Source organism: Marmota flaviventris, chromosome 17 (assembly GCF_047511675.1).
Source record: "Marmota flaviventris isolate mMarFla1 chromosome 17, mMarFla1.hap1, whole genome shotgun sequence".
Classification (NCBI taxonomy): Eukaryota; Metazoa; Chordata; class Mammalia; order Rodentia; family Sciuridae; genus Marmota; species Marmota flaviventris.
This window is the reverse complement of record NC_092514.1, coordinates 33685733-33701387: the sequence shown is the minus strand read 5'-3', so window position 1 is coordinate 33701387 and position 15655 is coordinate 33685733. Positions and strand designations below refer to the sequence as shown.

Sequence of the window (15655 nt, the reverse complement as noted above, 5' to 3'; positions counted from 1 at the left end):
ACCACAAAAACCTATTAAAAGTGTTGTCCCCACATAGGCTTTGTGTGCCCATGGGCTGAGTGTGCCATTGTGGGTGGTAAAAAGCTGGCACACACCAGCTGTGTAAATACTGGGACTCCTTTACAAAGGAAAGCCAAACATCACCTCTCCTTTTTGAACGTTTGAAAACAGTATTTTCTGACTAGTTGGGCCACCTTATCATCTGGCAGCTGACAATTGGCTGCTCCAATTATTGTTGACCTGGCATTGTCCACACAGCATAGGACCTCCCATGGGTGCAGCGGCAGGAGGGACATCCACCTATCCTTCTCTCTGGTGCTTTCTAAGAGGATCTCTAAAGTATGGGAGTGTGATTGGCTTCAGGGAGAGCAGACTTCAGCTCTGCTGCCTACCACATCCCCCAGGTTTATGTATGTTTTCTCTGAGCTGCTTACTATTCCACTTGAGCTTTCTGAAAGGTGGCTGACCTTCGAATACACTGCAGATGACACTCAGAAGGGGTGGGGTGGCCTTAGTAGAAACTGCAGAGTTGGTCTTGCATGTTTCAGAGGGTTTGTCTCTTTTCCCCACTCCCCATTCATCTGAAGAATATAAAACCTATAGAATAACCTTATTTTAGTCCACAGGATTAAATAAAGTGTAGTCAGTTGGGACGGGGAGAGGAGTGGCATCTCTATCTAGGGTGTCCTGATGCACTTCAGGCAGGGTGGGATGTCCCAGAGTGGTGCAGCAGGCAGCTCCTTGGGCTGGGTGGCACTATGGGTTCTCGTGCAGAGTAGTGGGCACTAGAATAAACTAGCTGGGCCAGATCTGAGGCTGTGCTCCTAGCAGGGTTTCTGTGATGGCCACTTGAAGGAGAGGCCCCCAAGGAAGCTCATGAACTGTACCTGAATAGGAAACTGTCCCCCGCACCCCTTTTTAAAAATTATTTTTAAATACTGTTTTTTTTTTACACCATTCTCTTTTCTTTTCTTTCTTTCTTTTTTTTCTTTTTTTTTTTTTTTTTGGTATATTGGGGACTGAACCCAGGGCCTGTGCATGTGAGGCAAGCACTCTACCAACTGAGCTATATTCCCAGCCCTTGGTATTTTTTTAAGCTTAAGTCAGCAGTGTCTTCCAGTGTTTAAGGCATCCCTGCCTCTATATTGAACTTATGTGTTAATACAAAGAAATGGACCATCCATCCTGAATCAGTTCAATTAGGTGTAAATTCATACTATTTTAATTTTTTATGCAATCTGATGAGTAGATGAGCTCAGATTTAAAATTCTTAAAGCATGTTTATTGTAACAAGAATTGTTATGTATTAATACTGAAGTTTTCAATAAGGATTGACTTGAGTTGCCAAAAAAAAAAAAACATTAAGGAAGCTGAGGTGGTGGCTCAGTGGTAGAGTGCTTGCCCAGCATGTGTGAGGCACTGGCTTTGATTCTCAGCACCACATATAAATAAATAAAAATAAAGTTTTATCAACAACTAATAAAGTAAAATAAACACTAAAAAGATAGTGCACCATGATCAGGTGGGTTTCATCCCAGGGATGCAAGTTTGGTTCAACACCAGGAAATCGACAAATGTAATTCACCACATCAATAGACTTAAGACAAGAATCACATGATTATTAATAGATGCAAAAAAAGCATGTGACAAAATATAGCATCCATTGAAGTTCAAAATACTAGAAAAACATTGTAAAAGCTATATACATTAAACCCAAGGCCAACATCATTCTAAATGGAGAAAAACTGAAAGCATTCTCTCTAAAAATTAGAATAAGACAGGGATGTGCTTTTTCACCACTTCTATTCAAATTAGTTCTTGAAACTCTTAGAGCAATTAGGCAAAATAAAGAAAGGGATACAAGTAGGAAAAGAAGAGCTCAAATTATCCCTATTTGCAGATGACATGATTCTATATTTATAAGACATGATCTCATAAAGGAATTCAGCAAAGTGGCAGGATATAAAATTAACACCCCATAAATCAATTGTGTTCTTTCTATACATCAATGATGAATCAGCTGAAAGAGAAACTAGGAAAACTATCCTCAGCAAGACTCCTAAAATGCAAGAAGTGAAATCAAGAGTAAATTAGTGGAATGGTATCAAATTAAAAAGCTTTTTCACAGCAAAGAAAACAATCAAGAATGTGAAGAGAGAGCCTTAAAGAATGGGAGAAAAAAATCTTTGCCACCTGTACCTCAGATAAAGCATTAATCTCCAGGATATATAAAGAACTCAAAATACTTACCACCAAAACAACAAATACCCCAATCAATAAATGGGCAATGGAACTGAATAGGCACTTTACAAAAGAAGAAATATGAATGATCAACAAGTATATGAAAAAATGTTCAACTTTTCTAGCAATTAGAGAAATTTAAATTAAAACTGTGCTGAGATTCCATCTAATTCTAGTCAGAATGGTAATTATCAAGAATACAAGTAGGAAGACATGAATGGTGTAACTCTACTTTGTGTACAACCAGAGACATGAAAAATTGTGCTCTGTATGTGTAATATGAATTGAATTGCATTCTGCTGTCATATATAACAAATTAGAATATATTTTTATAAAAAGAATACAAGTAAGTCAGAATGGCAGTTATCAAAATTTACAAGCAACAATAAGTATTGGCAAGGATGTGGGGGGGAAAGGCACACTCATACATTGTTGGTGGCACTGCAAATCAGTGCAACCACTATGGAAGGCAGTATGGAGATTCCTTAGAAAACTTGGAATGGAACCACCATTTGACCCAGCTATCCCACTCCTCCATCTAAACCCAAAAGACTTAAAAACAGCATACTACAGTGACACAGCCACTTCAATGTTTATAGCAGCACAATTCACAATTGCTGAACTATGGAACCAACCTAGGTGCCCTTCAACAGATGAATGGATAAAGAAAATGTGATATAAATATACAATGGAATATTACTCAGCCATAAAAAAATAATGACTATTGCCAGTAAATGGATGGATCTGGAGACTATCATACCAAGTGGAATAAGCCAATCCCCAAAGACCCAAAGGTTGAATGTTCTCTCTGATATGTGGATACTAACACACAATAAGTGTGTGGAGGGGATCGAAGTTCAGTGGATTAGACAAAGGGGAAGGAAGGAAAGGGAGTGGGGATCAGAATAGGAAAGACAGTATAATGCATTGGACATAACTTTCCTATGTGCATATATGAATACGCCACCCGTGAAACTCCATATCATGAACAGCCAGAAGAATGGGATCATATTTAGAATGTTATACTCCATGTATGTATAATATGTCAAAATACACTCTACTGTCATGTATATCTAAAGAGAACAAATAATTTAAAAATCTAAACATATAACTACCATACCAAAAATTTTTTTTTTTTTAAATAATGTTGGAGTCAGATCTCAGTATGCCCCAGGAGTACTAGTTCAAAGTTTGTCTTGAGAAATGATTGCTGGTATTCTAAGAGAACAGCAGTATTTTACTAATTCAAAACAGCAGAAATCTGGGGAATGTATTTGGGAATTGATTATAGTACTTTCAGAATAAGGAGGATGGATATAATATTGGGTTGTCTCAAATTAATCAATATGGTTATACTTAGAAGGTTTACTTTGCAGTAATATTTTGAGTATCTGTGCATAGCTTGTTTGGTAGATTAAATGAAACCATAACTCAAAGGTGGCCTAGGTTCAATGAGATTGAGATGCTAGAACCTTCTTGTCATTCAATAGGGAAAGAAAAAATTTTAAAAATCAAAAGATTGCTAAAGTTGATTTCTCATATGTTGCCTGCCACATATGCACCTCCATCAGATTGCCCAAGAGAGCCCAGATGACACTCCCTTAAGAAATAATCAAGAAATTAATGAAGGGAATGACAGCATTGCTAAAAAGTTTTGTGATAGTTAATGGTTAGAGATACTGCCACTGAGGTGAACTTCTGATTTCAAGGAAAATGATTGGATTCCAGAATGACAGAAGACTCATGACACTTAAATACCAGAAACAAAGTGTCCTAGTCAAATTAGTGTTTGCAAATACTATTGATAAGTTGCATTTTGACCTAATCCCCAAATCCATCTTCTAATGGGATCCAATTTTTCTAGGATTCACACTATGGTTATTTCTCTAGATCTGAATATATAACTGGAATTACAGTAAAGAAGAATGGGGATTAGACACACATGGATTTTCATGGTGATCATGGTTTCCTTAAGAATTAGAATGTCTATGTGATTATTACTGGCTCACTAATATGAAGCCAGAAAGATGCCACAATAGAAAGTCTTGGCCTCTTACCTAGTCTTCAAACTGAAGTCAGTTCATACATCTAGAAATCTTTGTCTGAAGGGGAGGCTGTGTTTCCTGAGAAAAAAAAGTCTACAAGACTTCCACAAGTATATATACTACATCTTTAAAGGACTTGTATCCATTTACCAGGATGAATACACATTGAGAAAAGGGAAATACTCCAGACCTTCAAGAATTACCAGAAATTGACTCCAAATTAACACTAAGCCCTAAGATCCCCAAACATCCCAAGTGTCAGTTGATTAAAGCTAGGACTTATTGATGTCAGGTGATAAATGCTATTTTGGTCCAAGGCTATATTATAGGACTTAGCAATGGTTATTTCTGATCCCTGAGTGTTTGCTTGGAATAGACAACATCCAACAACTAACAGAATCCTCACATTTGTTCTCCAAATTGGGGACTGACAACTATTATGAAAGAAAGGACCAAATAGGAACTTCTAAATTTTCCATTTGCCAAAATGGTAAAAATGAAACAAGCAGATTAAAACAATGGAATAGAAAATTCCATGTAGATTAGATATGAAAATATATAAAGGATACAGAGAAAGTAATCCTGTCACACTTACCTAATCTCCTGTTTTGTCCTCATAGAAGGGATACATCTCAGTAATATTAATGTGATTCTGTTTGCAGCAGCCACTCCAGGTGTGGAATCCTTATGGGACTAGATTGACATAGTCCTCTTATTCTTGGCCATTGGTCTGTTATGTGTTGTTTTCTCTATAAGAGTATACAGGAACCAACAGAAGTTTTGACTTTACCCATCAGGAACAGCAGTATATTTTCACCGCCTTGCCTTAGAGCAAAAGATGCTCTCCTTTTCTCTATTATAATCTAGTATGCAGTTGATTGTATTGACATATAACAGAACATCACACATATGCACTACATTGATTATGATCATCATGGTAATTGGGCTTGATTAATCAGAAGTACCCTTAGATGCCTTGGTAAGACTCATCTGTGTCAGAGTATGGGACATAAAAATTCGGAGTTGGTGAATTTTTAGCAGTCCAGTGGTTCTAAGAATTAGGTAAATTCTGTAACTAATTAGGTAAATTGCTGTAACTTGTGCCACATGCCACTAAGTAAGAGGCACTATGTTGATTGGACCTTTTTACATTTTTGAAACAATCTTTACCACATTTGCATGTGCTTGTCTTATAAATTAATTTGTGTGTGTTGCTCTTAGGCATTAATTGAGACATTGCCTGCCAGAATGAATTTCAGAAAAAGAAAAGGCTTTGTAGGCTTTTTAAAAATATTGTGGCAAGCTGTAATAGTAGAATAACAGTATAGATCCCTTGAGTTTTGGAACAAAACCCTGCTCTCAATTAAAGTTTGTTATTCTTTGAGAAACAGTTCCTGTGTGTATTTATTTATTTGGGGCAGTGCTGAGGATAGAACCTTAGGGGTGCTCGACCACTGAGCTACATCCCCAACCTTTTCTATTTTTGATTTGAGATAGGTTCTCACAGAGTTGCCCTGGCTGGCCTTGTGATCCTCCTGACTCAGCCTCCTTAGAAGTTGGGATTGTAGGTGTACACCACTGCACCTGGTGTGTTTACCTTCTTTTAATTAATAAAGCCATACACATGATTTTTGTGCTTGTCTGTTTATATGTTCCATTTTTTTGAATGTTTAGTTAAAAAGATTCAGATGGGAAAAACAGAGGTCCAAAAATAGCAAAAGGTCAAATACACAATGAAGAACAAGTTTGGGAGAATATCCCTGATTTTTAAAATAAAGTTATATTAATTAAAATAGCTTGGTTTGGGGGCTGGAATAGACAATTCAATGAAACAGAATATTATACCTGTCATCCAACCCATGAGCATGTAGAGATTTAGTATAGCAATATAAATTAATGAGAAAAAAAACTAATTAATAAATAATATTGAGACAATTGCCTTTTATACTGGGGAAAAATATAAACTTAGATTCCAACCTTATTCATGAGAAAAAATGAATTTTATATGATCAGAAACAGATGTAGAAAACAAAATTTTAAAAATTTTCAAAGTAAATATAGAGCATACCTTTTGACCTCAGCATAAGTGATTATTTTCTAAAAGATATACCAAGTAAGCACAAACCATAGAGGAGATGATTCCTTTATTTGACTGTCTCAAAGTTAAAAGCATTAGTATGTCTAAATTCACCAAAAGTTAGATTAAAAGATAAGGAACAGATTGGGGAAAGATATTTGCAGCATCAACAAAATTTTACAAATAAATAAGAAACAGACAACTCTTCCCAACTAAAGAATGGAATATGGACAAGAAAAAGCTATTCACAGAAGTCTAAAAGATAAATACATAGTAAATACATGAAAACATACTTAACCTCACTAATAATTAGGGAACTACAAATTAAAATATTAAGTTACCATTTTATTGATGAGATTGGAGAAATCATAAATTAACAATATCAGTATTGATATGGATAAATGATAGATACTCTCATTGTTAGTGAGAATGTAAATTGGTATGGAACACTTATGGAGCAATGCATATTTTATATAATATATATAATTTATATAATAAAATGCATATTTTATATAATACACTAATTCCACTTTATTTACTTTAGAGAAATGTTTGCAAATGTGCACAAGAAGATGTGTATAAGGATATTTGTTGCAGCATTATTTTGATATCAAAATACTGGAAATAACCTAAATATTCATCAATAGAGGAATGTTAAGAAAATTGTAGTGCTTTCACATTATATTATACTCTATAGCAGTTAAAAGGAATAAAGTACATTTCTTTATATACAGAAGTTAGATCTCAATGTTGAATAAATAAAAGCAATATGAAGAAGGATACATGTACATCCAGGTGCAGTGTAGCACGTCTGTAATCCCAGCGCCCATGGAGACTGAGACAGGAGGATTGCGAGTTCAAAGCCAGCCTCAGCAATGGCAAGGCAACTCAGTGAAAGTTGTCTCTAAATAAAATACAAATAAGGCTGGAAATGTGGCTCAGTGGTCGAGTGCCCCTGAGTTCAATCCTTAGTACCAAAAAAAAAAAAAAAAAAAAAAGAATGAAGAAGAAGAAGGATACACGTACTATTTCTGTTTTGTACACATACATTTTTGTGTGTACTTTAAATAGTCATGATTTCTGAATGTTGAAAACACAGATGTTAGCTTTGTCATCTTCTATATTTTTCTGTAATTATTTTTTTCTCAAAATAGAACAATACAATAAAGAATAAGTTAGGGAGGAGTTGTTAATTATGACATGTTCAAGTCAGGTTAGATAAGAACAGAACATCATGTTGAATTCAAGCAATTAACAAGTCAGTAATAAATATTTGTTTAACATTTACTAAGTGCAAGGTATTTGATATGTCACAGAATGGGGAAGTTGAGTATAAGCCTCACCTAGACAAGATAGAGCTTTCCTAATTTTGCTGCTGCTGCTTTTACATACTTGATAATGATAATGGTGCTGATAGCCAGTTCTTACAGGCACACAGGCTGAGGACTCAGGAGGCTGAGGCAGGAGTCTGAGACTAGTTAACTCAGTGAGACCCTGAAAAAAAATAAAATTTAAAAAGAAGATGAGGATGTAGACCTGTGGTAGAGAGCCCTAAGTTCAATCCTCAATTTTTTCAATCCAAAAATTAGTCATTGTTCTTTCTACATAAAAATCTTAAATCTCCTGTGACTACTAATTACAATCTTTCTGTTTAGGTAGGGGTTTTGGATCGGCAGAGGACATTGGCCTTGCTGGAAACATTCTATGATAGACTTAAACGAAGGCATAAGCATTTACTTAGAAACCCAAGACAATGTAAGTGCCGCTCAGAGGGAGGAGCACGCTCAAGCTGAAGTGTCGTAGTCCACTGACAGGACAGCATAAGATCATTCTACCCCTGTGGAATGCCTTTACATAACATCTTCCTTAAGTCCTGATGGCTATATTTATTTGTTCATTCTCCCACAAAATTTACTCCTCATTACAACTAGATGTATTTTTCAGCATGGTACAGTACTCAATGTTGTCAGAACTCAGCTAGAACTCAATTTTCAATTCATTTAAATAAAAAGAGGCTTTAGTGACAATTTGAATGTCTTGGAAATTAATTTGATATTGGTTATCCTATTTTAATGCCCAACTTAAAATGCTAACATTTCTAGAAAAATAGTTTATTCTCCCATGCATTTTACTTGTATACCTTTCATATACTTATGTGGTAAAATAGTCTTTTTATATTTCTACAAAAATGGATTGAGTTTTACTTGTATTTTTAAAGAGAAAATCTTTTCATAACTGGGTTTTCCAAATGATATCAATTTTTTATTTGGGTGAAGATTTACTACTTGAATGCTTAAAAAAATCTATGGGTGATATACATAGAATATTTCTAAAAATTGTGGGAATCACAATTTTATAGCTTAATTACTATCCTGAAGGGACTGGTTATGGTTTGAGTTCTACTTCCTGCAATCTGGAAAACCAAGTTTTTGTGTGTATGTGGTTTTTTTTTTTTTTAAGAATTTGTCATTATTATTTTTTTAATCTCTATTTATTTATTTTTTATGTGGTGCTGAGAATCGAACCCATTGCCTCATATGTGCAAGGCAAGCACTCTACCACTGAGCTACAGCCCCAGTCCCTGAAAACCAAGTTTTTGTTGTTGGGTTTTCTTTTTCTTTCTTTCTCTCCTTTTTTCTTTCTTTCTTTCTTTTTAGTACCAGGAATTAAACTCGGGGGCACTCAACCACTGAGCCACACCCCCAACCCTACTTTGTATTTTATTTAGGGACAAGGTCTCACTGAGTTGCTTAGCTCCTGGCTCTTGCTGAGGCTGGCTTGAAACTCTTTATCCTCCTGTCTCAGCCTCCCTAGCAGCTGGAATTACAGGTGTGCACCATCCCGCCTGCCCCACTGTTATTATATTTTTTAACAGCAGGATTCTGGTGAATGTTATCCATTCTTTCCCTGGAGTGTTTTGCTCATTTTGTTTTGTTTTGTTTTTGCTCTGAAGATTGAATCCAGGGCCTTGTACCTGCTGAGCAAATGCTGTCCTGATGGAAGGGACAGACAGGCAAGACACCAAATAGGATCAGGAAGCAGGTTTATTTAGCTATAGCCAGGTTCAGAGGGCAAAGCTTTCACTGTAATCAATCAATCCCCTTGAGCCCCAAGTTCAGGTAGTTTTAGAACATTATACCCCCCCAGCTTTTTCTTTCACTGTTCTGGGCAAGTTAACCCTTTAAGGACAGCGCCTGAGAAGGGGAGAGCTTCTTCTCCCCTTTCTTTCCTCTCCCTGCCAGCTGTTACCATGGAGCCCAATTGGGAACTTATCTTAGAAATGTAGACATCTCTGTGAAGCTTCAACTCAAGACCAGAGCACTTGTTAAGGGATCTGTCTTTTTTTTAAAAAAAATCACATTTTGCATTTGCAAACACACTTCTACAAACTACTATACTGGATAAATGTTTGTGAAAACTAGTAAAGGGGCATTCAGCACCTAGAGTGCTGATCTCTTCCAGGCCAATGGCCAAGTTAAATGCAGCAACAGGAAAACAGGAAGTTTAACTACATTGAACTCTTTTGTAGAGACTCTTTGGCTGAGAGTCCTAAAATCAATTATGGTGAAGATTTCTGGAGAAGCTTAGATTTTCTGTGGAGAAGGGGGTGCCACTACACTCCCACTGAGATACCCACCAATCCCTTTGCCTAGAATTCTGAATCAGGTGTCCACATAAGTTGTGGAAGAAAAGAAATGAGGATTGAAGAAGAGAAGGAAAGCGAATATTGGAAAAACATAGCCCCACTAAAAGACTGCCATGAATAAAGACTTGCTTTTATTTTTATATCACAGAAACTAAAAAGATATCAAGATGGAAAGATGTGTTCCCCTCCTGCTCTCTAAGCTATGCTTATCGTGGGAGGACCACAAATGTAGAGGACAAATTTTACTTGCTTTGGCAGTCTAAGCAACATTTCAAATACCAAAAGAAAAATATGTTCATTTCTCAAACTATACCTTTTAGGAAGGGATGATATTTAATTCATAATAGTGAGCATTTTAAAATGTTCCTTTGAATATTTTTTTTTTGCGTTTTATGGGATTTCAGCAAAAGATAACTGATGTTATTTTAAAGTAATAAGCCTAGCCAGGCATGGTGGCATACACCTGTAGTCCAGTGATTTTGGAGGGTGAGGCAAGAGGATCGCAGGTTTAAGGCCAACTTCAGCAACTTAGCAAGATCCTGTCTCAAAATAGAAACTAAAAGGGTCAGTACTGAGGCTCAGTGGTTAAACACCCTGGGGTTAATCCCTGGTACCAAAAAAAATTAAAAATAATGAATAATAAATAAGCCTATATATAATCACTATGCTCAGCTTTTAAAACATTAATATCTCTGGTTCTACAATATAAGATCAATTTTTTAGGTAAATGTTTTATTTTCTGCATTAGGGCCATTTGTTGAATTTGAAGAGATAGACTTGCTTGAGTTCTGGGGAGACATGGATAATCAGAAACATATTTATGAAGACTTTGATAAGGTGCTTTTAAGGATGAATGCATTACTTTCTGAAAAACATGACAGCAAAACTCAAAATCAGTTATCAGAAAACCAACAAGAACTTGATGAACAGAGGAAATCAAGCCTACCAGAACAGCTTAGAGAGACAACTGCAGAGCAAGGACCACAAAGAATTTCAACTGCAGAACAAGAATCCTATGAAGAACCAGACACAGAACAAGAAAATATCCCAGAGTCAATTACAGAACAAGAGACAGAACAGAGACTACACAGAGGATCAATTAAAGGACAAGGACAGCACAAAGGGTCAGCACCCAGAAGTTCGATTGAAGGACAAGGGTCACGCAGAAGTTCCATGATAGAACAGGGAACACCCAGGAGGTCGATTGAAGGACAAGGGTCACGCAGAAGCTCCATGATAGAACAGGGAGCACCCAGAAGGTCAATAGAAGAACAAGGGTCACGCAGAAGCTCCATGACAGAACAGGGAACACCCAGAAGGTCACTTGAAGGACAAGGGTCACGCAGAAGCTCCATGGTAGAACAGGGAACACCCAGAAGGTCACTTGAAGGACAAGGGTCACGCAGAAGCTCCATGACAGAACAGGGAACACCCAGAAGGTCAATTGAAGGACAAGGGTCACGCAGAAGCTCCATGGTAGAACAAGAACCAAGAAGAGAGTCTGTTGCAGAACGAGGGTCACGCAGAAGCTCCATGGTAGAACAAGAACCAAGAAGAGAGTCAGTTACACAAGGGTCACGCAGAAGCTCCATGGTAGAACAAGAACCAAGAAGAGAGTCTGTTGCAGAACCAGGATCACGCAGAAGCTCCATGGTAGAACAAGAACCAAGAAGAGAGTCAGTTACACAACAAGGGTCACGCAGAAGCTCCATGGTAGAACAAGAACCAAGAAGAGAGTCAGTTGCAGAACAAGGGTCACACAGAGAGTCAGTTTCTGAACAAGGGAAGAGCAAAGCATCAATAACAAGACAAGGACCACGTAGAATGTCATCTTCAGAACATGGATCACGCAGAGGGTCAACAGCAGGACAAAGTCAGTACAAAGGATCAACAGCAGGGCAAGGACCACACAAAGCATCATATTCAGAATATGGATCACACACAGAGTTAACAACAGAAGAACCACACACAGAAGAGCACGATCTATATGGAGAGAGAATTCCAGAAAAACAAGAGGATGTAGACTCAACTTCACCATCAAGGGAAGTTAGAATCTCTAGAACAAGTGCAGAATCTGAATATATTGAATTCCCTTCACAAGAAAAGGAGCAACTGTATGAAGAGGAATTATTAGAAGAACTACAAGAGGACCTTCCTACATCCAGTAAAAAAGATAGTTCAGGTAGTGATTCAGTTTTCCTACAACATCAGCTACTTGTTTTGTGAAGTGGTTTTTAAAGTCTTTTCAGAAAAATAATCATTTAAATTAGGATCATTTTTGGCATGTCAGGTCATGCAAACCTTAGACATATTTTGCTACTCAAAATATGAGTCTAGACCTTGAATAATCAATTAAATGCAAACCAGAATGTCTCTATTGTCAGCTTACCAAGAATTTAATTTGTACTAGAAATTCATTAACAAGGAAGAAATTGGGCTGTGATCGTGGCTCAGTGGTAGAGTACTCGCCTAGCATGCACGAGGCATTGGGTTTGATCCTCAGCACCACATAAATGTAAAATAAATAAAGATATTGTGTCCACCCAAAACTAAAAAATATTTTTTAAAAAAACAAGGAAGAAATCTAGCAGTGTTACATGTAGAAATGTTTTAACTGGGTTTTTTGAAAAGGTGGAAAAAGCCCCTTTATTTTAAATGGGGCTTTTTAGAAACCACTTTTTAATATTTTTTTAACTATAAAAATGGGTCTTGGTTTTTTTTCAGATAAAAGATATATTTCAAACAAAAAAACCCACCCTGCATTTCAAATATTTAGTCATATCTCATTGGTCACAATTTAGGCATATAGAAATATGTCACTCTAAGGGAAACTGGGAAATGTTTCATATTGCATGGCCAAATTGAGATACAACAAACAGATTTTGCCAGAGTTTTTAGTGTTCTATATGAAAGGTATTTTTCCCATTCATTAACCTTAGGATATGTAATAGAAGACATAATGTCCAATTCATAGAAATTTTCTTTTGTATACCTTTTAGCTACCACAAGAAAGGACATTCAGAAAGACAGATCCTGTGAACCCAAGTCCCCCAAAATAGAAGGAAAATCATGGTCAGGTAACTTTTTATTTAATCTTATTTTCATGTATTACCTAGGACAAAAACTTTGTGAAAGTGAATTTAAATTGGCTGTGTTATGAAATGTGTTTTTATAGGTGAATTTTTTGCTTGTAACTGGAGGAGGAAGTATGTCAAATTTGAAGATGAGGATCAAGCACACTTAATCTATAATAACTCCAAGTTTACAGGTATGTGTTAACAATGAAGTAAGGAAGCATAGGTGACTTTAATTTACTGTGGTATCCCATGAGAAAGAATGGATTTAACTAAGACACAACAGAATCCTTACATTGCTTTGTTCCTGAGAACTGATGGATATGAATATATGTAAGATGGGTGTTTCTAATGGTGACATGCTATTGGTAGTGACATCTACTATCAATGAATATTCTTTGGCTTTCAAACTTATGATATTAATAGACGTTTTTGCTATTATATGGCCCTATAACTGCTTTGAAGATATGGTACAAGCATGCAAAAGAAATCAGATGTTAGATATTAGAATTCAATAGAAATTGTGCCAGCTATTTCTCTTCCTAGTAGGTCCACATCCAAACATATGAGACAAATGAGAATCTATTTTGTTTTTGAAGACTTTCAAAGAAAGGTAGTATTGGTATTTTGGATTGGACCCAGGGGTGCTTAGCTACTGAGCCACATCCCCAACCCTTTTTTTTATTTTTAAATTTTTTATCTTGAGATAAGCTCTTGCTAAGTTACTTAGGGCCTCCCAAAATTGCTGCAGCTGGCTATGAACATGCTTCAACCTCCCAAAATGCTGGGATTACAAGTGTACACCAAATCACATGTTTAAACTATAATTGTTTTGAATAGTACTCTAGTCATGTTTAATTAAAGTTCTATTTTATATTTTCCTTGTCATATCAACAAGTAGTAGAACTAATTAGATCAAGATTATTTTCTTTCTATCTGCAAATTATTTCCTTATTTAAACCTGGGCTATATAACAGACTTAACTATGCTAAAAAATTCTGGTGAAATAATATTTTCACTAAATAGAAAATCAAGTATTGGTCAGCTCTTATGGTCCAAAGTTAATATTTTTCTTTCTAGTCTTTATGTCAGTTTTACTTTAGTGTTTTTTAAAAATTGCATGGATGGGGCTATGGTTGTGGCTCAGTGGTACAGTGCTTGCCTAGTACATGTGAGGCACTGGGTTTGATCTTCAACACCACATAAATATAAAAAATAAAATAAAGGTATTGTGTTCATCTACAACTAAGAATATTTTTTAAAAATTTGCATGGGTGATCATTTTTAGTTATTTCAAGTCTCATATAGAAGGTTTAAGGCATGCATGAATAAATCAAACATAAGTCTCTGGACTGACATTTTGTTACTTAATGTAATGTTACTTCATGTTGTAACATTAAGCTTCAAGATGAATACCTTAGTTACCATTCTTAGTGGGAGGAGTTTTAGTGGTGGTATTTACTAATTTATTTAATTTGGGAGTCCAGCATGTAACTGTCTTCAGATACAACTGGATTCAACAACACCAGACAATGTCTTTCTGTCTCAATGTCTTTCTGTCACTTTCAATTTTAGGCAGTTTTCTCCATATTGTAGAAAATTGGCCACAGAGCATCTCTAAACTTACATCCTACTGGTTCAGCAATCAGAATACAAAAAGAATGATTCTTGCCCAATGGTTCTCCTGAAAGTCCTGGAGCTAATTCTCATTGGCCTGTAGTGGATTACATTGCTATCAATATAAATCATTGGCCAGACCTCTTATACATATCCATGGAACAAGGGTGTGGATGCATAGTACCACCAGATTCCTTAGAACTGACAGTGGAGGAGAAATGTTTTCCCAAGGAAAAAAGATGGATGCTGTCCTCATAAAGGGAGCATAGATTCCTGACAGGCAAAAATAGTAGATATTATAGCTGGGGATTTAGTTCAGTGGGAGAGCACAACTTAGCATGCATTAGGCTTTAGGTCCAATTCCCAGCACCAGAATAAAACAAATCAAAACAATAGCAGATGTCTGTTACAATAGATAGTCATTTATTTTCCATAAGATTTGAGAGAATCATTCACTTAACTGCTTGGTATCTGTTTACTGCTTCATAGACCTACACCCGATTATCAGAAATATTCAGTCTTACAAGGAAATAAGAGGGAGGAGTGCCTTCAATGGAGTTTCTTTCAATCTGCTCCAGTTTGTGCAGCTCCTAGAGACATTTGTTGGTGAAGATGCCCCCTTGAGTGTCAGCGAGAGCCTGATTTCCTTTTTTAAGAGGGGCTATTTTGAAACAAAAGAAGAGAAAATGAGTGCCTTAGAACAGGTGGGTAATATTACTTATCGATGAAACAAGTGAGGTCACTATTATAAGCAAATTTCTCAATTTCAGTTGCTCCCCATGTCACTCTCCTTAAAAAAAAAAAGTATGTCCAAATTTATCATTTTATTTCAATAAGCATAGCCATTAAATATCTTGTTTTATTGGTGAATGCTCTAAGATCATCCTCCAGAGAATTCATTCCCCTAAAATAACATGATTACTCCTGGCAGGAGATGGTTTATAATATAGCTTTG

At 36.3% G+C, this 15655-nt stretch overlaps 1 protein-coding gene across 1 annotated transcript in view; it reads left to right on the top strand.

The window, feature by feature from the left end:
- The window catches only part of Efcab5 (EF-hand calcium binding domain 5), a 127101-nt gene that overhangs the window by 61487 nt on the left and 49959 nt on the right, over positions 1-15655 (top strand). Inside the window, exons 9-15 of the mRNA XM_071603835.1 lie at positions 8019-8118; positions 10758-11061; positions 11269-11572; positions 11957-12194; positions 13009-13086; positions 13185-13277; positions 15190-15404. Coding sequence (XP_071459936.1) covers positions 8019-8118; positions 10758-11061; positions 11269-11572; positions 11957-12194; positions 13009-13086; positions 13185-13277; positions 15190-15404 — 1332 coding nt within the window. The remainder of the gene's footprint in view (positions 1-8018; positions 8119-10757; positions 11062-11268; positions 11573-11956; positions 12195-13008; positions 13087-13184; positions 13278-15189; positions 15405-15655) is intronic.